The sequence below is a fragment of the Piliocolobus tephrosceles genome, chromosome 1 (genome assembly GCF_002776525.5).
Source record: "Piliocolobus tephrosceles isolate RC106 chromosome 1, ASM277652v3, whole genome shotgun sequence".
In the NCBI taxonomy this organism is placed as follows: Eukaryota; Metazoa; Chordata; class Mammalia; order Primates; family Cercopithecidae; genus Piliocolobus; species Piliocolobus tephrosceles.
Genome location: NC_045434.1, coordinates 136,133,526 through 136,156,194, shown reverse-complemented (window position 1 = coordinate 136,156,194; position 22,669 = coordinate 136,133,526). Strand labels below are relative to the sequence as shown.

The 22,669-nt window shown below is 33.7% G+C and overlaps 1 protein-coding gene across 1 annotated transcript in view; it reads right to left on the bottom strand.

Annotated features, from left to right (window-relative positions):
* Positions 1 to 22,669, bottom strand: part of COL24A1 (collagen type XXIV alpha 1 chain) — a 391,289-nt gene that overhangs the window by 270,708 nt on the left and 97,912 nt on the right. Inside the window, exons 11-14 of the mRNA XM_023207327.3 lie at positions 22,522 to 22,575; positions 19,226 to 19,270; positions 6,372 to 6,425; positions 4,235 to 4,279 (exon numbers count right to left, since the gene is read on the bottom strand). Coding sequence (XP_023063095.2) covers positions 4,235 to 4,279; positions 6,372 to 6,425; positions 19,226 to 19,270; positions 22,522 to 22,575 — 198 coding nt within the window. The remainder of the gene's footprint in view (positions 1 to 4,234; positions 4,280 to 6,371; positions 6,426 to 19,225; positions 19,271 to 22,521; positions 22,576 to 22,669) is intronic.

Here is a 22,669-nt window from a genome sequence, read left to right as displayed (position 1 = left end):
CCAGCCCATGAAGGCAGCTGGGAGGGGGTCTGTACCCTTTAAAGCCACAGGGTGGTGCTGTCCAAGGCTGTGGGAACCCACCTCTTACATCAGTGTGACCTAGATGTGAGCCATGGAGTCAAATTGATATCATTTTGGAATTTTAAGTTTTAATGACTGCCCTACTTGATTTTGGACTTTCATGGAGCCTATAGCCCCTTTGTTTTGGCCAATATCTCCTAATTGGAATGGGAGTATTTACCCAGTGCCTGTACCCCCATTGTATCTAGGAGGTAACTAATTGCTTTCAATTTTACAGGTTCTTAGATAGAGGGACTAGCCTTGTTTCAGGTGAGACTTTGGACTTGGACTTTTGGGTTAATGCTGGAATGAGCTAGGACTTTGGGGGACTGTTGGAAAGGCATGATTGTGTTTTGAAATGTGTCCTCACATGAGATTTGGGAGGAGCTAGGGGCAGAATGATATGGTTTGGCTATGTCCCCACCCAAAATCTCATCTTGAATTGTAATTCCCATAACCCCCACAGGACAAGGACTGGACCAGGTGGACATAATTGGGTCATGGAGATGGTTGCCCCATGCTGTTCTCATGACAGTAAGTGAGGCTCATGAGATCTGATTGTTTTATAAGCATCCAGCATTTCCCCTGTTTGCATTCACTCTGCCACCCTCTACAGAAGGCACCTGCTTTTCCTTTGCCTTCTACCATGATTGTAAGTTTCCTTACAATTGGCCTCCCCAGCAATGTGGAACTGTGAGTCAATTAAACCTCTTTCCTTTATAAATTACCCAGTCTCAGTTATTTCTTCATAGCAGTGTGAGAATGGACTAATACAGTTATCATTAGCCGTTTCCTTTTCTGTAGAATCTCTTCCCGTGAACTGAAAGGTGAATGGAGAAAGAGAAAATACGGAAGATCCAGTTATTTTTCCTGAGTACTTTTATGTGCCAGGCAGTGTGTTAAGTGTTGGAGCAGAAAAGTAGAGATAGTGTTTCAGGTAGACAAGCATGTGCAAAACTTTGTAGCAAAGATGCTGCTGCATGGCATCTGAGAATTAACAGCTTTGCTAGTATACAAATAGTATGTAATGAACATGTGGATAAGAACCAACAGACTAGATATCTTGGGACATATTTTAAAAATTTGGTCTTAATTTTGAGAGTAATAACAGAAGCTTTTTAGCTAATCAACTCCATGCTAATAGATAAAATAAAAACTGCATGAAGAGCATCTTGGGAATCTAACTCCTTTTGCTTACTTCCTTTCTCTACCCATTGACTAACACCTACAGGTTTAACCCTATTCTAAGTTCGCAGGAAAAAAAAAAGTCAATAGTGTTCCACCATCACATAGAGTTTCTCAGGAAGGACTAAAGAAATCTTACAAGGTAGATAATATACACTTAAGGGAGTATAAGTTTTAAGGAAGTGGTACAGCCCAACAAAATTCTGGACTCTGGATTTGGATCACCTGGCTTCAAATCTGGGCTCAAACACTTAGCAGCTAAGTAGTCATGGGTTGGTCTGAGAAGGCAATGACTTAACAATTGTGGCCAGTCCACTGAAAATAGTAAATAAATGTGAGGCGCCCTCAGTAATTTTATTATTACTACTACTATAAATCTTACCATTATGTTAGAGAAAAGTTTAAATGTTTCAGACTCACACAGGTTCTTTGACTCTAAATCCCACACTCATGTTATCCCAAGATGGCAAGTTTAAGCTTATGCTCACTTAAATTTTACCACAGTTCCAATAACTGAGCTTCTGACTTATTTATTTTTATTTATTTGATTTTTTTTTAGAGAGATGGGGTCTTGCTTCATCACCTAGGCTGGAGTGCAGCAGCATGATCATAGCTCACTGCTGCCTCTAACTCCTGGGCTCAAGAGATGCTCTCACCTCAGCCTCCTAAGTAGCTGAGACTACAGGTGTGCTCTACTTCACTTAGCTAATTAAAACATTTTTTTCAGCTTTATTTTTTAAACTGTTTTTTTATTTAAGTAAGGAGAATTATTCCCTATGGAAAGAGCTAGCACAATCACATATTTGAAAGGAGAAACAGTAGGTACTGAACTGGAGGAAAAGGGCGAAGGCTGAGTGTGCCAGCACCAGCCTGGAGAATCCACAATTCCACTTCCTATCCAAGGTAAGTTTCCCAAAATAATATATAAACAAGCTGCACATTATACCTTTAGCCACTGTCTGCCCTTTCAAATATCTGGTCTATATGAAAAGACAAAGAGGAAAGGCCAAAACAAACACAAAAGGAAACAAAAACAAAACGCAACCCTCTCAAAAACAAAAGAAAAAAAACCCCAAATCTTTTTTACTACACAAGGCATGAGGTCAAAAGCTTAGAGTACAGTGTCTCCTTTAAGCCATGGAAGAAAAGCATCCACATAGAGCCTTAGCAGGAATTTCCACTCTGAGGCTTTGTAACATGCTGAAGACAGGGCCCTAGGGGTGCTGCTGCCATTTTGGAGGGCACCAACTGAGGTGGAGAATCAGTGAACAGCAGATCTCATGCACTTGGAAGATCACCAGCCAAATATGCACTGGTGGCCTGGTGGAGCACGGCTGGGTAACTGTCTACCCCCAGCACTGAACCACTCCTATCCCGGATGACCTACTTCTTAGGTCTGTCTCATATTTCACAAAAGAGCTGGAAGTCCACATTTCTCATTCATCACAATACAGGACAAAGCTCACACACTCTAGTATCTTTGGTCATCAAAGGCCATTTCCAACAAACTCTCAAAGGTTTCCTTTGCAAGAAGTGAAAAGGGACAAATGAAGATTTGAAGGGCAGCCTGTAGCCACCTGGCCAAAGGAAACCAAATGGCAGGGAGGGGGCTTCACCAGAACTGCCATGCTGCCACAGCTGGCCAGGCTAATTTTCTTTTTTCTTTCCTTCTTTCTTTCTTTCTTTCTCTTTCTTTCTTTCTTTCTTTCTTTCTTTCTTTCTTTCTTTCTTTCTTTCTTTCTTTCTTTCTTTCTTTCTTTCTTTCTTTTTCTTTCTTTCTTTCTTTCTTTCTCTCTCTCTCTTTCTTTCTTTCTCTCTCTCTTTCTTTTCTTTCTTTCTTTCTTCCTTTTTTTTTTTTTTTTTTGTTGTTGTTGTAGAGTTGGGATCGCATCATCTTGTCCAGGCTGGTCTCAAACTCCTAAGCTCAAGTAACCCTCCTGCCTTGGCCTCCTAAAGTGCTGGGATCATAGGCATGAGCCACCATGCCCGGCCATGACTTCTTTGACCAAGCTATCACCTTGTGCTTTGGGACAGCTAAAGATAAGGGAAAGAAGACTGAAAGAAAGGCTATCAGTATACTGAACAGACATTTGCACTCCCATGTTTATTGCAGCAGTATTCACAATAGCCAATATACAGAATCAACTTAAGTGTCCATAAATAGATGAATGAATAAAGAAAATGTGGTACATACAAACAATAGAATACTATTCAGCTATAAAAAAAGAATGAGATTCTGTCATTTGCAACAACATGAACGGAACTGGAGGACATTATGTTAAGTGAAATAAGCCAGGTACAGAAAGGTAACTAACACATGTTCTCACAAATATGTGGGAGCTAAATATATGAGAAGGATAGGGGTGGAGGATATAAAAGGGATGATAAATAGATAAAAAAATACAGTTAGAAAGAATAAGATCTAGTATTCCATAGCACAATAGAGTGGCTATTTTTAACAATAGTTGATCACAGATTTCAAAATAAAATAAAAGAGTGAAATTAGAATGTTCCTAACACAAAGAAATAATAAGTGCTTGAGGTGATACAAGCGCCAATTATTCAAATTTTGATCATTACACATTTTTTCTTGTAACAAATATCACATATACCCCATAAATATGTGCAACTATTATGTATTGAAAATAACTGACAATTTTTTAAAAAGGAAAGAAGTGGGTCTTCTATGTCTTATGCTTTTGAGGAAACTTTTGTCTTAGGTATCCTTTAGTGTACAGGTACAAACACATACATACAGGTCTATAAAAATATATCATTATTTTTTCTTATCATAAAATACAATTAATTTTTTGACTTACACTACTGGTCTAATTATTCATATCTGGTTGAAAAATACATTTAATCAAGGTTGATAACCAATAAAGACAGTAAAACTTCTCATTTTCCTAAGTTTCAAAAACACATCTAACATATATAAATTGCACAATAAAATATACTTTTAAGAATGATGATACTTAGTGATACTCACTCTAAGCCCAGGAAACCCCGGAGGACCAGTGCCACCTACAAGTCCCTGTTGTAAAAGAAATGTGCAATACTTATTAAATTTGATTCCCAACTACTGAGGGTATTTCTGAAGATAAACACAAAAACTTTCTAGCTAAGAATACATCAAAATGTACCTTCTATTATAGCTAACTTCTGAAACTCCCCTAATCTTATGCATCCTCCTGAGAAGGACAAACCCATGGTGGCCGTTTATGTTCTTCACAAGTGCCCTTGGCTAAATCCTTTTGGACGCCAGGACTACCACTTAATTCTAGCTTAAGTAGAGTCCCCTCTGCTTCCTACGTATTTAACCAAGGAAGTAAATCCCATCAATAATCAACACTGTACATTTAATTAGGCTATCTATTCTATGAAAAGACAGGTGGTCAGCATGTAGGATTAGAAAAACATTTTCAGATGGTTTAAAACACTATCGACTCTTTTGAAGTACATTATTTAAATTCTCTAATCTTCATTTTTCTCATTAAAACAGAAATATCAATATCTCTTCTCATTGTAAAAATCACAATAAAATTTGTCATATGTAAAGGCAGTATAAAAATTATAAAATTTTCAATACTGTTAAATTATTTTTGTAAGTATCAGATTTTTAATGATCATTATTAATTTTTCCAGCTCATTTGTGATTGGTCTTTTGAACTCATTGTCATTACACTTTATAGTCTTTAAGATAATTCCTAATTCACTTATGTCACTGTCACATTATTTACAAGGCACAAAGTACATGAATGTCCTTCTTTTTTGCATTTCAAATTCTGTTCTGAAACAAAGGCAGAGAATATACTATAGGGGATTATAAACCAGTAAACTAAATATATCCAGTTGACTCTTGTATTTTAAAGATTTTAAAAACTCAAAATGCTTCTGAAGAAACATTATTATATTTTAAATGAAGAGCAGAAAACTTTAAATATTCTAGGAAAACTTTAATATTAATATACTTTATATAATTAATATTAATCAATTAAATGTTAATTAAATTATATAAATTAATTATATATCAATTAAGATATAATTAATTTACAAGAAAACTTCAAATATTCTAGGAGTCTTAATAGACTTTGTGGATAGTAACTGACAAAAAATTATGTAAAATAGCTTCACACTAGGTACACAAGTGCACAAATGGCATTAAAAATAAATAATGTTTACTTTATTATGCTTGAAATACTCTTCAGAATCATGTTCAAGAAAAAAAGGTAAACATTCCACTTAAAACATCACTCAAGTTTTTAACAATGTATTTGAAAATCAGTTCTACTCTTATCTGCTATGCCTTATAACAAATGAAACCTTGGCTGAATTCACTGAATGAGCTAATATAGTTTTAATTTGGAAAACAGAAGTAAAAAAGAAGAAAAACAAACTATTTTAAACTCTTTATATTAGTGATTTACTTATGTGTAATCATTGGAACTATTCCAAATTTAGGCTACAGAGATTTTGTGTTTTTTTCTAACTCACTTTAAAATTATGAAAAGAATATGTAAATGGCATAGATTGGGAAATAGCTATTGGATGCTTTCTAAGGGCAAAAGCTAAAGCTGTTTCTACCTAGTGCCAAAAAATAGCAATCCATCGTCATTCTTTGATGATATAATTAAACTAATTTTAGGACAGTAACTCTTTCTTAATCTGAACATTGAAAGTTAAAAAATCCCAAAGTAGAATAATTTTCCATAAAACACTAAGAAGTAAGGTGGATCAATGACAAGTTTGAATCCAAAGAGCAATCACTGAGTGTAAAATTTTTATATAAGTCTTGTTGGTACTTTCATGTATATGAGCCAATATTGTGATCATATATTTTTAATATTTTACTTAAGCAGTTATACCTATTTAACATCATCAAAATAATTAAAGATTGAATGTCATGATGAAATTTGAAATATTTTTGACTTATTTCCCAAGTTGAAAAATCATAAACTGGAATGTGCACAGTCATGTGGAGATTGTTTTTCCAATAGTGTTTATTCACAGATATTATAATAAGGACTGTAAGTGCAGTGCTATAAAGTACCAATGATGTTAGAATGCAAGAATGATAATACGAATGATGTTAGAATGCATTATGGACTGCAACATAATGTACTCACAGGACTGCCATCAAGACCAGCAGGGCCTCTGTCTCCAAAGTCACCTGGAAAACCCTGTCACAGGGAAAGAGGAAGAATGCCAACATATATAAAGAATTCATTTTTGCTGTATTTTCTAATAAAGAATTTAGTAATAGAAAATATTTATTTCCTAACTCTTAAACTGTAATGCAACAAACACATTCTTTTGCATAACACACTTAATTGATTTTAAATACAATATTTCAAAAAATAAAAAACTACATACAATATTTCTATATGTTATAAAATTATTTTATATGCCACATAACATACACAGAAAATGAAACTGAAGTTTGTTCATCATACATAAAAAATCACCAAATGAAAGGAAAAATAATGAAGATTTCTGATTGAACAATCTTCAGTTATCTCTGCTATTCCAAACTATTCCTATACTCACTCCACAGAGAATAAAATAGCTAGTATTATTAAGTACTTACCATGTGCTAAAGGCTTTATGCACATAATTATATATACACACTTCATTTCATCTTCATAACAGGTCTATTTAATAGATACTAATATTCTCACATTGTTGTTGAGGAAGTTAAAGCACAGAGAGTGTAGGTCAGTTGCTCAAGGTTAGACCATTAAAGATGGGTGGGACAGAGATGTGAATGGAGGCAGACTGATTCTAGAGTATGCTTTTTCAACTATGCTACACTGAATACTTTAAATCATCATTCTAAGACATACATGTAAAACAAAAAATCCTTTAAGTACAGTTTTATTAAGGAAAGGAATAATACACATAAATACTACAAACTTAAAATGAGGTGAAAATTAAAAGTTTCCCAAATGCTTATTGAGAATTCTACATGGTAAAACTATGAAGGACGGTAAAATAACAAACCTTCTCATTGTAGATTCTATTGTAAAATAACTCAATGCTCAGCTACTCTTACTTTATAAAACTATATTTTTCTCTAAAGATTTACCATTCCTCAACTTTAAAGCTCACTTTTTAAGAGGCTATTTTATAAAAATGTTTATAAGACTTACTATTATAAATATTTTCATAATATTCATTTACAAAAACCAAGAATAACAAAAATAAAAGTCTATCATTAGATTCTTATAATCTCTTTACTTAGGTAAGTCAGTATTAAATATTATGTTTAACAGACTGCCAAAAATTACTGGTTCCCAGAACAAAAATGAATAGGTTAAACTTAAAAGATAGTTTAACAATTGAAAAAATGTACAATGTTTCTAAAATATAGTTAACTCTTACTAGAAGCACAGTTTCCCTCATTCTGTAATCAAAGGATAATGTAAAAACCATCTGTGTAGTCAAATATATTGCAGCCATACTCCCTTCAAAGTTAGTTGAAGTTCAAGCAAGTATTTTACTTTCATTGTCTTTGGAAGTCAAATTTTGTTGTCAACAACTTGCAACTCTGCAATATATTATCCTATTCAGTATGAGCTAACATGGATACTTGAAAGTATTTATGACACACAGGTAATGGAAAAAGTAGAGGAAATATATACTACAGTAAGTCTGAAACATAAGAGATGATTGATTTTTTTAGATAGATCATAAATAGGTTTTTCAGAAACCTCACTGAAATAATAAAGTATAGGGGACACACTGCATGATTCCATTACTGTGTAATGTCCACAACAGGCAAATTCACAGGGACATAAAGTAGATTAGTGGTTGCCTGCGGCTGGTGATGTGGGGGAGGAATGGAAAATGACTCCTAATGAGTACAGGATTTCTTTTGGGGGTGATGAAAATGTTATAAAATCAGACATTATGATGGCTGCACAATTCTGAATATACTCAAAACTGCCAAATTATATAATTTAAAGGTGAATTTTATGCTATGTGAATTATATGTCAATAAAGTTGTTCTTAAAAAACAACCTGAACAAGGAGTGGGATTGCTGAAAACATCTTTGGGAATTCGCTCAGGATTGCCTAGAGAATGTGCTGTTCTCCCCACTCCTTCCCAGTCCCTTGCATCCAGTGGGAGAAACTGCTCTCTGGCTCACCCTCCCTCAAAATTAGTAATTTCTCCCCACCTAGCAGAGGGAAGATGGGAGAGAGAAGAGGGGAAAGAATTGTGATCAATTTTTCCCTCATCACAAAATACTTACTTTCTACAACCAGCATAAAAACAATGCAATACTCATTAATTTCAACTTCTTATTCTTCCGGTAGTTCACAAACATGCATATTAGTTGTTCACCTTGACTTTGCCCCTGAAATAATTTAGATGAGCTGAGTAATATCTACTTTAAATTTTTAATGTATTTTTCATTATTATTATTATTATTATTATTATAGAGATGGGGGTCTCACTTTGTTGTTCAGGCTCTTCTCAAACTCCCAGCTTCAAGCGATACCTCCTGCCTCAGCCTCCCATAGTGTTGGGATTACAGGCATAAGCCACCCTACCAAGCCCTTGTGTATTGTTTCTTTTCCCACTTTATTACTCATTAAACATTTCCTTTTAATTCTCTATTCTTGATAGAGATGATTTATTCTTTTAATCTGTCTTATATATTGATCATGTATTATCAATTTTTGAAATAATTTCTATGAAATCTAGACACTTCTTGTTTTATGAAATATTACACAGTTAATACCACAAAGGCATTATTTGGCTCTTTATTAGATACATATTTTCTTTTAAAGAAAATCATACCAATGTTTTATACTGTTGAATTTCCTTGCTTGTTTATTGTTTATTCAGTTATTTTTCAATGTTAATAACTGCATTAATATTTTTAATACAGGTGAGGTTCTATATTCTTTTAATCATGAGCCTAAATGTTTGCAGCCACATAGCTTCACTGCCAAAAAATGGTCTTCAAGATTGCTTGTGAAATATGGAACAGTAGTAACAAAATACATATTTTTCCTTTAATTTTATAATATAAAAGACAGTCTCTATAATTTCTTTAACCAGTTGAAAGAATGTTGAAGAATGAAATATTTTGTTATATTTGCCTGGTAGAAAATTATAATCATTAATTTAAATCAAATTGTGTTTTCCTAAAAATACTCTCACATTTTCCAGGATTATCATGCAACAGAGGACATAATGGCCATTTTCCAGGATTATCATGCAACAGAGATAGGAAAGCTCAAGAATTTTTGCTTTTCTTGTTCAATTTGCCAGTTTCATGAATGTAATTTTCACCTTCTAATGAGCATGCCAAAGTCGCATCATTGCTTCTGTGTTGTATATAGTTCTCTTTTTCACATTTTGATCAGTTAAAATATTTTATGTGATAAAGAATACGATGTTTCAGGAATTCAACTAATCTCTTCAACTTGTGAATAATTTTCTATTTTCTTGTTTATTTCCAGTGATCAGTGTGGTGGACACTTTAAAGGATCTCCAAAGATTCCCATTTCCTGGTGTTCACACTTTTCTATGACATCCTCCCTTTGAGTGTAGCTAGCACCTATGACTTGCTTAATCTAACAAATAGTATATAGCAAAGGTGATGAGATATCATTGCCATGATTATGTTATACTATATAAGACTGTCTTAGCAGCCTGGAGCTACAGGCTTCTCTCATGAGTTTGATGAAGTAAGCAGCTGTGTTGGAGAAGTCCATGTGGCAAGAAACTGGGTGACTCTGAAAACTGTGGACAGTCTATAAGACCTGAGGGTGGCCCATAGCCGAGAGCCGGCAAAAAGCCAGAGCCCTCTATTCTACAACCTCAAAGTAATAAATTCTTCCTACAACCTGAATGAGTCTGGAAATGAACTTTTCCCCAGTCAAGCTTAAATATGATAATGCAGCCTGACACTTTGATTGCAAACTTACGACTAGAGCAGAAGACTCAGTGAAGTAACACCTAGATTCCTGACCCATGAAAACTGCAAGATAATAAATGAATATTGTTTTAAGCTGCTAAGTTTGACGTATGTTATTAATTATGGTAAAATATCAATAGAAACAGAAAACCAGTTAAATTGGTAATTAAATCTTCTTTAGAGAATATATAAAGTCTTATTTCCAAATTTTACCATAAGTAATGCTCAACATAAGTCTACTGTTGTTTCTAGTTTTAAAAAACTCAAGTAGATCATCTCTGAAGATTTTCTGCTGCTGTCTACTTCCTATTACAAATTATAATTAATAACAAATTAAAAAGTATTAAAATGTTTGTATTTACTTTTTTAAAAATTTAACTTAATCTTACTAAATATCTGTATTTCAAACTTTATCATTCTAGCATTTCATGTCCATCTATTGCCAATGTAAAAAAATCTTATCACACTTCATGAATTTTTTGTCCATACTTATGTAAAGACAAATTTAATAATAATATGCATTGTTTAATAATGGAAAATGCTTGTCAGTCTCCAATTGCAACTGTTGCAAATATCACACTAATTCTATTACCTCAGAAACAATAAATTATAACAGAAAGAAAGGATAACAGAAGCTTTAAATTACCAGAAAACAATATTTTTATCATGTAAGATTCTATTGCATTCATGCTGAGAGAAAAATGAGATAATTAATTTCTCTTTCCTTTTATTGAAATGCTTCTACTCCCTTCTCGAACCCTTACCACAATCTTGAGCAGTTTCTGTCTCCAATGTCAGCAATGGTACCACTTACAAACCTTCACGGCATTCAGACATGAAGATACAGGCAAGAGATGTGGAGAATTTCTCTGAAGCCTAAACATTATTAAACTGTGGTACCCAGTCTCAGTGATGGACCTCAGTGATCTTTAATTCCTGGATTCCTGGCATTCCTGCTCTTATGTAGTCCAGACTCACCCTGAATTATGTGAGCCTATGTGACCAAAAGAATATAGAAGTGACAATGTGTAATTTCTGAAGCTAGGTCATAAAGATCCTACAGCTATCACCTTGCTGTAGTATCTTTACACAACTCACTCTGGGGGAAGCCAAAGCTATGTTCTGAATATACTCAGCAGCACTGTGGAGAGGTCTCCATGGGGACAAAGTGAGGTCTCCCACCAACAACTAGCACCAACTTGGCCAGCAAGTGAGCCTCCTTAAAAGCAAATCCTCCAATCCCCAGTCAAGCCTTTGGATGACAGTAGCCCTAACCAAAATCTTAACTACAACCTCATGAATCAGAACCACCCAACTGTGCCACTATCAAATTCCCGACCCACAGAAACTATAAAAATAATATATATTTATTGTTGTTTTAAACCACCAATCTAATTCGTTTCATAGCAATAGATAGCTAATACACAGTAACAAGAGCGACTGTCTAGGATTACAGGGCATGCGATGCCAGTGCTAAGTGCTGGATCCTGAATGACAGAGGCACTCAAGTATTTTAAATGTATGATATGCAGGGCCCTCTAAAGCTCAGAGCCCACAGCAAGTTTCTCTGATTCCTGGGTCTAACTATGTTCCTGTTATCAAACATGGTAGTTATTAAACACTAAGACCAAAAGAAGTTTATTAGACTTGATAGGCCTGAATACATGTATGTGATATTAATATTTTAGATCACTCATAGATACTACATTTGGTAGTATATTTAAATATGTTTAAACAGTGGAAACCTTCTTCCTTAGCATGTCCAGTAAAAGCATTATTTTCCTAGCTCCACAAAAAAATTTTTTTAATGTATATAAAATAACTAGGAAAATAAGAAGACCAAGATAACTATAAAATGGTCACAATGACTATATTTACAGAATTTTTAAAAAACAAAAGCAATGCAAAAATCCTTCAGGAGAACATATTTTGTTATTTCTAGAAGAAGGTTTAGAAACAACATATTTAATCTGAAGTAGAAATGAATATAAATTATCATAGAAGGTTAATACTAAACAGGCATTAATAATCGTAACATAAATCATTTGTTCCAAAACTAAGCATTGAAAGTACAGGATCAGACTAACTTGTCTAGAATTAGAAACACTAAAATTTAACCTAGAAGTTATTTTTACATATTCTGCATATGAATACATATTACCAGGAAATACTGGTATTTTAAAATCCTTCATATATAAAACAAGATCACTGCAGGAAAAGGCTGGAGTGTGAAGTATTCTGTGATGATCTGATCTCTTCACCCTTCTTTTCCTCACAGCAAGGACAATTTGATCTGCACTCAGGGTCAATCGGATCCTCATAATTGAGACTAATTCTAAACTTCAGCAGAAACATGAGTAGGTCTGGCCCCATTCATGGAGATTTGGCATCAAGGCAGGCTTAATGCTAACCTGGGCCTCAATTTCCAGATTCAAGTTCTGGCCTTGTTCTAAAAGACTGATTACCACATTGTGTCCTTTTTCTTGTGTCCAAAAACCAGATGTGGTATACAACATCATGTTCTATCCCTCAATAATAAAGGTCCCACCTTATTCTTGCTATTCATCCTCCTAGAGAATATCATCCCTGAGCCCAACCTAGGCCTAACTGCCATATGTGCACTCACACTTCTGATTCTGATAACCTACAAGGCTCTTTGAGTTGTCCCTTACATTATCCACCCTGAAGACTATTTCCATATTCCCACCCACTGGTGTTACATCCCTATGAAATCAATCATGTTCTGCCTGGACTTCCTCCAAATTATAATATGTAGTTCATTAGGTGTCCCTCTTCTTAGTGTCTATGCCAACCCTGTGGTGGGGTTAATTAAAAGTCCTGAAATCTTCCATATATCCCGTCATACTATAGTTAGCCAAATATAGCTACTACAGACTCTGCCCAGTAAAGTAGATAGAATACATAAATTACATTTTTCCTGAAGGAGGCAGAATCCCTTAACAATTAATAACAACTTTTTCATAATGTTCTAGCTAGAGTTGTACTTTATGATCAAATTAACTGCATTTTTTTCCTAAAACAAAAACAAAACAAAACAAACAAGAGTCCCTAAATTTTCCACAAAATGTATATATCTGAGATGCTACTACGCAATATGTATTTAAGACTGTCTTGGGCTAAAGATAAAAACTAATAACAGATGTCCAATACCAGGATTTTATATTCTGAAATTCTAACTCTAGATTTAGAAGCCAAAATACAGTTTACTTCAAATACACTCTTCTAACAGAAAGACATATGAGAAAAGAGGAACAGGCACTCCTTTCTGTAATTAGAAAAGTAAACATCTCGGAAGTCTGGGTGCCTTAAGGGTGTTATTTTGCCCACCATTCTAGGATGTGATATTTTTATCTTCAGAGGAAGAAAACTAAGTACAGTTTTGTTCTTTGTCAAACTTTAAACGTAATGTGATTTGATTATTTATAATCCATTTCTAAGGGTCTGAAAAATTCCTTGAAAAACATCAATATTCTGACAGAAGTTTTCCAGGTGTTGTAGAAAGTAACTCCCATCTCCAATTTCATGTTTATTTTCAATCCTGGCAAGTCAGTTCCGGCATACATTTTTCAGGTCTGTGGAGCCATATAAATTTGCATGGCTAACTTGGTACAAGACAGAGACTACTGATTAAATCAAGCTGAGAGCTCTGTAAATGCCTTTTTTAAAAGCAACTATAGAATTTCCTGATTGTAGCACTACAAAATAAACTTTGGAAACTTGACACTAAAAAGGAAGCTACTTGGAGTGAGGTATAAGAAATCTAAAGTTATCAAATACATAACAAATCCTCTCTCCCTGCCTCCCCTATTTATCTTTATTTTTATTTTTTGAACAGGATTCTTCTTTTCTGTTATGCATCAGTGTACTTAGGCTTTTAAAGAACCTGATTCACATCAGATATGTTCCAAGACGATTCTCAAATAAAGACATTAAAGCATGTAAAACAAAACAGTAGTAGTTCTATGGTGTTGAAAGGCTCCTGATCAATTAAGATTGACTACTATCTTGTCTTTTCCTGAAATCTTCGGAGAATGAACTTGAGTTGAACTCAAATATCCAAAGATAGAGAGCAAAAGGATGAAACAATTATAGCCTCTTGGGCTTCTCTATCTTCAACGGTTAGTTTTACTGAAGGCACAGAGAGCCTCAGGGTATTCTCTAATATTAATTAACATTAAGGGTTTTGATCCAATTGTGACATGTAGGGAGTGCAGGAGGGAAGGAGAGGAAGAGGTCAGAACTACACATCACTATCCAAAAGCATAAGGACATACATACATTGACTAATAATAACTGTGATTACAGGAGGTCTTTAACAATAATTGTTGTGATTAGTAAGTACTTATGCTAAAATCCTGAAATCAAAAATGGCTTAAAATACAAGGAAGAAAAAAACATTTCAAATGCCAACAATATAAGACCAAGGAACAAGTGAATTTGTTAATATAACTATTTTTAAATAATCCTTGGTTCTAAAATATACCAAATGCCTAACAAAAACAGTTCTCCCACTTCAAACTAATGGTCCTTATTGAAGAAAGAAGTGTGTTACAAATATCAATTAAATCTAATAAACATAACATTTTATTTTGGGAAAAAAGAACTTTCTGGGAAATAAGATTTAAATGGAAATAAATTTTAACACAAATGTTAAATTTAAACATACCATTATGAGGTTAAATAATAAACACTTTTCTCTTTTAAAAAAATAATTACCTCTTGAATAACCAAAATAATATGCTATTATAAAATGTGTCCATTTCAATTGCATTCATAAAATATTCATACTAAGAGAAGATAGCTCTTATTTGTAAGTCTATAAGTTCATTAAAAGAAAAACACAGACACCACTAAGCTCATTCATGACAACTTAATTCCGTGCTTTGTGTTTACTCAGAGAAATAAGTGATCATCTGGCTAGCAGTATGAGCACGTGATTTATAGCAACATCTTCCCAAATGTAAAATTAGTAATGTTACTAACTCGTTGGACAATTTTAGACAAGACTTTTACTCCATTTCCATGCTATATGTATATATAATATGATTACTATTTTTGCAAACGATTCCATATGAAACACGAAGCTTTACTACACAGCTGAGAATCCAGTTCAGTAGTCCAAAGAAACTTATCCTGATCAATAGGTAGAAAGACCTGAACTCAGATTTTTGAAGTTTTTTATGGCTATTGCTTTCACCGTATTGACTGTCAGACTGTTTCATATAATACATAAAACAGAAAGTGAAGTAATTTACTAATTTCTGGGCTTAAATGCAGAGTCTTAAAAAATCTAAGTATAAAATGCTAATAAAACTTCACAGATTTCTCTAAAAATAGCTACTATTGTTCTATAAATTATATGTTGTAACTATTTAAAACTGAATCACACTCCATGTTCATAAGACTAACTGTATCGCTCTACCTAAAATTTAAGGAAACCCGCTCATTTAAAAACCAGAAATCAAAACGTATCATGAACCTCATAACTACATACACCTTCTATGTACCCACAAAAATTAAAAATAAAAAAGTTAGAAAAAAACAGAAATATTAATTTAAAAACTTAAGGGTAATAGTTGTGATAAAGTACATCTTCTAATACAATTCTACCTAATGATAGTAAATGAAATGATATTGTATCTACAGAGCAGTACTACAATGAAACATCAATCCAAACTTCTCCTTTCTTTTTGTTTTTTTTTTTTGTTTGTTTGTCTGTTTTGTTTTTGAGATGGAGTCTCACTCTGTTGCCAGGCTAGAGTGCAGTGGCGCAATCTTGGCTCACTGCAACCTCCGCCTCCTGGGTTCAAGCAATTCTCCTTCCTGAGCCTCCTGAATAGCTGGGTCTACAGGCATGTGCCACTACGCCCATCTAATTTTTGTATTTTTAGTAGAGACAGGTTTCACCATGTTGGCCAAGATGGTCTCGATCTGTTGTTCTCATGATCCGCCCGCCTCGGCCTCCCAGAGCGCTGGGATTACAGGCATGAACCACCGTGCCCGGCCCAAACTTCTAAATAGCTCTCAAACCAGCAGAAAATTAAAACAGTTTTTGACTTATGCAAAGCCAAAAGTTTCTCAGATGCTAGTACGTTCAGATTTCAGCATTTCCAGGTTTCTATCACATTCTCTCAAAGGTATAGGTGTCACCCATCTACTTCATAGTAGCCTGGAATCTTTTAGTTCTGTTCTGTATTTCACAATTAATAGTAAACATAATTTAACAAATTACCAGGAGAACATGACCATATTCATCTTCTACACACCTACTATTTTCTACATCAAAGAGAGTGGACAGATTATCAAAAGATCTTTTCCTTTTACTGTTATTAAAACAGTAATAAATGACCATGTTTCTCATGGAATTTTAATCATCTGAATTGAAATACAAGAATCCTATGGTGCATAATATCTTTTGAAGATGATTTTATTTATAATAAACAGAAAGAATAAGGGGGGCATTTATACATAGGATAATATATTCTGGGACAGTCTCTGAGGTCAGCCTTGTCATAAGTTGACATGTGGCTGTAACTGTATTTTATTCTAAGTATTAATATTTTCCTTATAAATATAGACAAATCATTTTGTGGTAAAAATGATAAAAAGTACATATAGCATACATAATATATTACCATACTAGACAGACTTTAAAATAAACATTAGTCAGAAAAAATGAATATATGTTTTTCAAATACAATTTTTCAAAAGATCTAAATCTATTACATATGCATATATTTTAAAAGCAATAAAGCTTTGCAAATTTTATAATAAAGAGAAGAGTGCAATCAAACAAGAGCCCCGTAATCATTTCATTCACTACTTTTCCACTGTTTTCTTAAACTCCCTTTTTCAATTCAATAGGCTCCGGTTGGATAATTTTATAATTCCTTATGGATTACAAAACCAGAATTGTCTATAAAGGTCTCTGGATAATTTCATAATTCATTATAGTAGGAAACTAGAAATTACCTATACATTGCCAAAGCCAAAATCAAGTTGATGTCTACATGAGATCAGCAATATTAGCAAATGAAATAATTGGTGGTTATCTAAGTGATACATACAAGGGCTTTGAGAAAATATTCAATTTGCTCATCAATGTCTAAAATTCCACCATTGCAGGTTAGTTATTTTGTCTTAAGACTCTATGTTATTTTTAATATTTATTTACTTATTTATTTTGAGATGGAGTCTTACTCTGTCGCCCAGGCTGGAGTGCAGTGGCACGATCTCAGCTCACTGCAAACTCTGCCTCCTGGGTTCAAGTGATTCTCCTGCCTCAGTCTCCTGAGTAGCTGGGATCACAGGCACCTGCCCTACACCCAGCTAATTTCTGTATTTTTAGTAGAGATGGGGTTTTGCCATGTTGGCCCGGCTGGTCTTGAACACCTGATCTCAACTGATCCGCCCGCCTCAGCCTCCCAAAGTGCAAAGATTACAGCCGTGAGCCACCGCGCCCTGCCTTCACACTCAATATACTTAAAATAATTGCCAAAGGGTAAGGCAGCATTTTAAGCATTGGAAGTAATTTATATATTATAGCAAATGATTTTCTTGGTTCTTTTATTAATAGCATACATTGATAGGAGAAGGGTGAAAATTTGAAGATACAAAATGGAGTAAACAAGACTAAAGAAAACAAACCACCTATTGTCAATCTTTAGAAATTTGGATTAGAAATTGGATACCCAATAAATAGAAAGGTATTTTCTGTTGGGATATGTGTATGAGAGCTAAAATGTAAAAATAAAATAATAATAATAATAACACACCAATGTATTCAAGTATAACAGATCATAGTTAAATGAGATGGCATACTAAATACTTATTACGGTGCTTGAGAACTTAAAAATGGTGATATAGCAATAGTGATGGCAGTTTCTACTGTTACAACCATTATGAGATTAGCTTTTAAGTTCAATGTAATTGTAGGGAAACAAAACGTTTGGCTTATTTTGTATTTCTTGACAGTTTGGTAAGTTTATCTTAATATATTAAAATCTTTAAGCTTTAAAATAACTGTATCTCATTTTGGCCAGACATCATGAAAAAACAATTCATGCCTCTTTTAAGCAGTGTGAGTAGAAGACAAAGCAGAAATATCTAAGCAGTAAGGAAAACGATTCTGGATTTAGATTCAGTGGAGCTTTGCTCAATTACTGATTTTACCACTTTCAACTATCTGATCTAAGCAAGTCTTTTAACATCTCTAAGCTTTATTTTCCTCACTTATATTATGGTGACATTAATACTTACTCTATTTTACCTTCAAGGAGTATTGCAAAGCTTGAAGGATAAATGTTTCAAAATGATTTGAATATTCTGGCGAGAGCTGCAGTCCTTTAGATTATCATTAAGATTTTATTCAAGTACACAAAATTTTAGAAAAGCTGTTATGAAAAATCTCACTTTTTATCTTCACGGACTATACTAGATTAACAAGGAGAACCTCAGGATGCCTTTCTGGACCACATTTTTCTCATTTGTTAAGCAACGGGGTACCGGATGATGTCACAATTTCCTGCCATCTCTGAAATTATTATATTACCTAGTAAAATTCACTTTCCTGGATTTTTTTAACCTGAAAATACAAGAAGTTATAGCAAACTAATCTCTGTTAATCTACTAAATAATTAACAGCTGAAGCACGCATTTTAAAAATCTCTAGAACATGAGGTTGAACCTCTACAACATCTGGTCATGTAGAATTGGTTGAATAGTACTACCATTTGTGTTTTAAGTTGTTCACGTATTTTCTGTGGCATTTTAGCTCCTTACCATAGAGGCAAGCGTTTTCCACTGGTATATTGAAAGGGTTAGAAGTGTTCAAAGTTGAGTTATTTTTTAATCTAAATTTTCCTTTATATTCTCAGGTATTATTTGATACACTATTCAAGAGGCAAAAATTAAAATGGAACGATTATAAACAACAAACAGCAAAAAGTGTCTTCATATTTTAATAGATAAGAACACAAAACCAGGTTATATTGCTCTAACATAAACCTCAAAAACACAAATGAAGATACCTGTCTCCCCTTAAAACCCTTCTTTCCACGGATCCCAGGAATGCCCTAGAATATAGAAAAGAAAAAGGAAATATTTGTTGAATAAATGAATTAGGTACTATAGATCTTTTTCTCCCAATATAAAGTAATAAAGCATGCAAAAGATAAAAACAAATTATTCTATAAACTGATGTGATATTCAGAAAAGCCTCAATATATTAATTTAACTGAGGCAGCCTCTTTCTTCTTCAAAACAAAATTCTGCTTTTATTCAGGAATCCATCCCATCTGTATTTCCAAATGGGATCTTGACGTTTCCCTGGTGATAGTTATTTGTCCAGAGATAGGCATATTACCAAAGTTGGTATAACCAGATGAACATGAAGGTCTTATTTTCCATATCTAAGGGAAAATGCCCTCCTCTCTGTCTTCCCCTCTCTATCTGGATATAAACAAAGACACATTTAACCTGTGCACTGGCAATCTTGCAATCATATGGGAAATAAGCCTTAGGGTAAAGACAACATTAGAAAAGGTAAAGCAGAGAGATGAATCTACAGCCCACCTAACCTATGGATTTCTGGTCATGTAAGAAGCAGTAGGGTACAGTATTTAAGTACTCAGGCTTTAGAGCTGGCAAAACCTTGTCCAAATCCTGGCTCTGCTCTTACTGCCTGTATATAGCCTAAGACAAGATAATTCCTCTGTGTGTGCCTCATTTTCTTTATCCATGATGAGAAGAATAACAATACCTGCCATTCAATAAATGGTTTTATATATAAAGAAGTTAATTCGTGTATATACACATACACATATATATGTTTATTAAAAATTTCATATATATACATATATAAATAAAGAAGTTAATTCATGTATATAAAACCATTTATTAAATTGTTTTTATATACATGCACATACATAAAACCATTCAGTAGATCATTTGCTATTATCATCATCATCATTAAAAAATCCTTATGCTTAAGCCAGTTTGAATTGTGGTTTTCTGTTATTTGCAGTTTAAAGCATCTTGATATCATCACTTTGAGACTTGTAGGCTAAGCAGTCTCTCACAACCATGTAGCTTGAGATTAATAGTACATACAGGTAAGTTAGAAGACATCATTGGCTGAAGTAATCCATTCACTTTCAGGTCAACAGTGTTTAAAAAATACTCATGTATCTGATCATCAAAAAAGAGTTCACAGGTGAGCAAGAAGACTCATTTCATTAAGACTTTATATATATTTACATAATACAACCAACCTTTTAAAAAAAAATAGAATAATTATTTCCTAAATTTTCAGTAGCCTCCCTAAATCTCATCAAGAAGTCAAATAATACAGACAGAATTATATAAGTATTTTTCATTTATATACACATATGTGTGTACCTGTTTCATATGTATGTGTATGTGTATACACACAATATGCATGTAATGTACAGTATTGACTCCCAGAAATGACTTTTTCTTTCCATTTTTTTCAGCAATACTTAGCACTACTGTATCTTACTCTCTTCTGCTTTTTTTACTTAAATGTTTGATAACATAACACCCTTTTAGCTACATCGTTCATAGTTTTAATGAGAATTTTGACATAGCCAAATAATATTAGGACACAGTACCCATGATGGGCTCAGTATCACAAACTGGTCTTGTGTATTTATATGTTGAGACAGGTCTGGATATTTTCTTTTTTTTATTTTTATTTTTATTTTTTTGACAAAATCTTGCTCTGTTGCCCAGGCTGGAGTGCAGTGGTGTGATCTCAGCTCACTGCAAGCTCCACCTCCTGGTTTCATGCCATTCTCCTGCCTCAGCCTCCCGAGTAGCTGGGACTACAGGCGCCCGCCACCACGCCTGGCTAATTTTTTTGTATTTTTAGTAGAGACGGCGTTTCACCATGTTAGCCAGGATGGTCTTGATCTCCTGAACTCGTGATCCACCCGCCTCGGCCTCCCAAAGTGCTGGGATTACAGGTGTGAGCCACCATGCCCGGCCAGGTCTTGATATTTTCATATAGACTGGTAAAAATTAGTGAGTGTGATTACAGCAATGTGCCAATTGATGGCCAGTGTCAACATTGGGCTTAAGATCATTAAATCCAAGATGACAACATTTTACAAGGACACATAATTTTGGTTTGTTAAATAATTTATGAGAAATCAGGTCACGTCAAAGGATCAGAAAAGGATTGTTATCATGAAAAGCAGAGTAATTAACAATGTAAACCAGAATCATTGGGTCAAGAAGCAGCAGATCAATTCTTTGCATGATCAATGAGATACATCCTCTGCTAGTCTGCTGTAGTACACGAAGGTTAGGTGGCTTAGTTGTGGAGTTCTGCTGAAGATATTTTTTGCTATTGAACAAAACGACTTGCTATGTTCACCAGGGAAACATCTTTACCTCATCTCACCAAAGATGGCTAGACATTTTGATTGTCATTACAGCACATTTAAACTCTTTGATTATTTCTTCTCTGCAGGGGCATTCACAAGTAATTACAAGAAAATATAACTTAACTCCCTCACTAAAAACTATTTATTTGAAAAATTCATTTAGCAAAGAATGTGGTTCACTTTCATTTGCAAAAATCACTTTCCAGAAATGAACATTTTGGCCTGAACTGCATTCTTATAATGATAGGGGTGAAGGCTGAATTCTGAATATGACTCTCTAATTTCATATTCTACGACAATATACTAATATTGTTCAATTCTACTGTTTTCAATTAATACTGGCAATGTAAATGAAGGAATACAAAGAGAAATTACTCCATATAGATTGCATATAGCACTGAAAACTAGATATGATGAAGCTGCAATGCCATAACTCCTATAAATAACTTCATTAACCTTTTTAGTATAACAAACCATTTTGCAAAGGTTCTGTCTTTACTTATAAGTACCAATATTTATTAACAGCTATCTCCCATTATTAAATTAAACAAAAGTATATCTTCTGAGGCTAAATTCTACCACATATTGCTCTCAAAATCAAGACTTGTCAAGAATTTATACTCAAAGATAATGAATTACAAAATAAAAATTTCATAGATATTTTAGTATTTTAGTGTGCATTTTCAAAAATTTAAATTTAAAATATAATTATATTTCTATCATGCTATGTTACTTTCTTTTAACAAAATTCAGTAAGATTTTCAAAAATCAAATTACATTTCTGGCAGGTGATTTTTCTTAAACCTGACTTGGTAACTCGGTAAGATTACTTCCCTGACATTTGATTTTATGACCCCTGTTATGCATTATCATAAGTATATCATTTCAGAAATACTATTTGAAGGGAATGGACTTACCCTTTCTCCTTCAGGTCCCAGTTGTCCCGCTTCTCCAGGAGAGCCAATAAAACCCTTAAAACAAGAAAATAATCTGTATATTATTTCATTTGAATACTCTCCCCATAAGTGATTCTAAAAAGAAGTACTTAAAATTTTATTTGTAGTA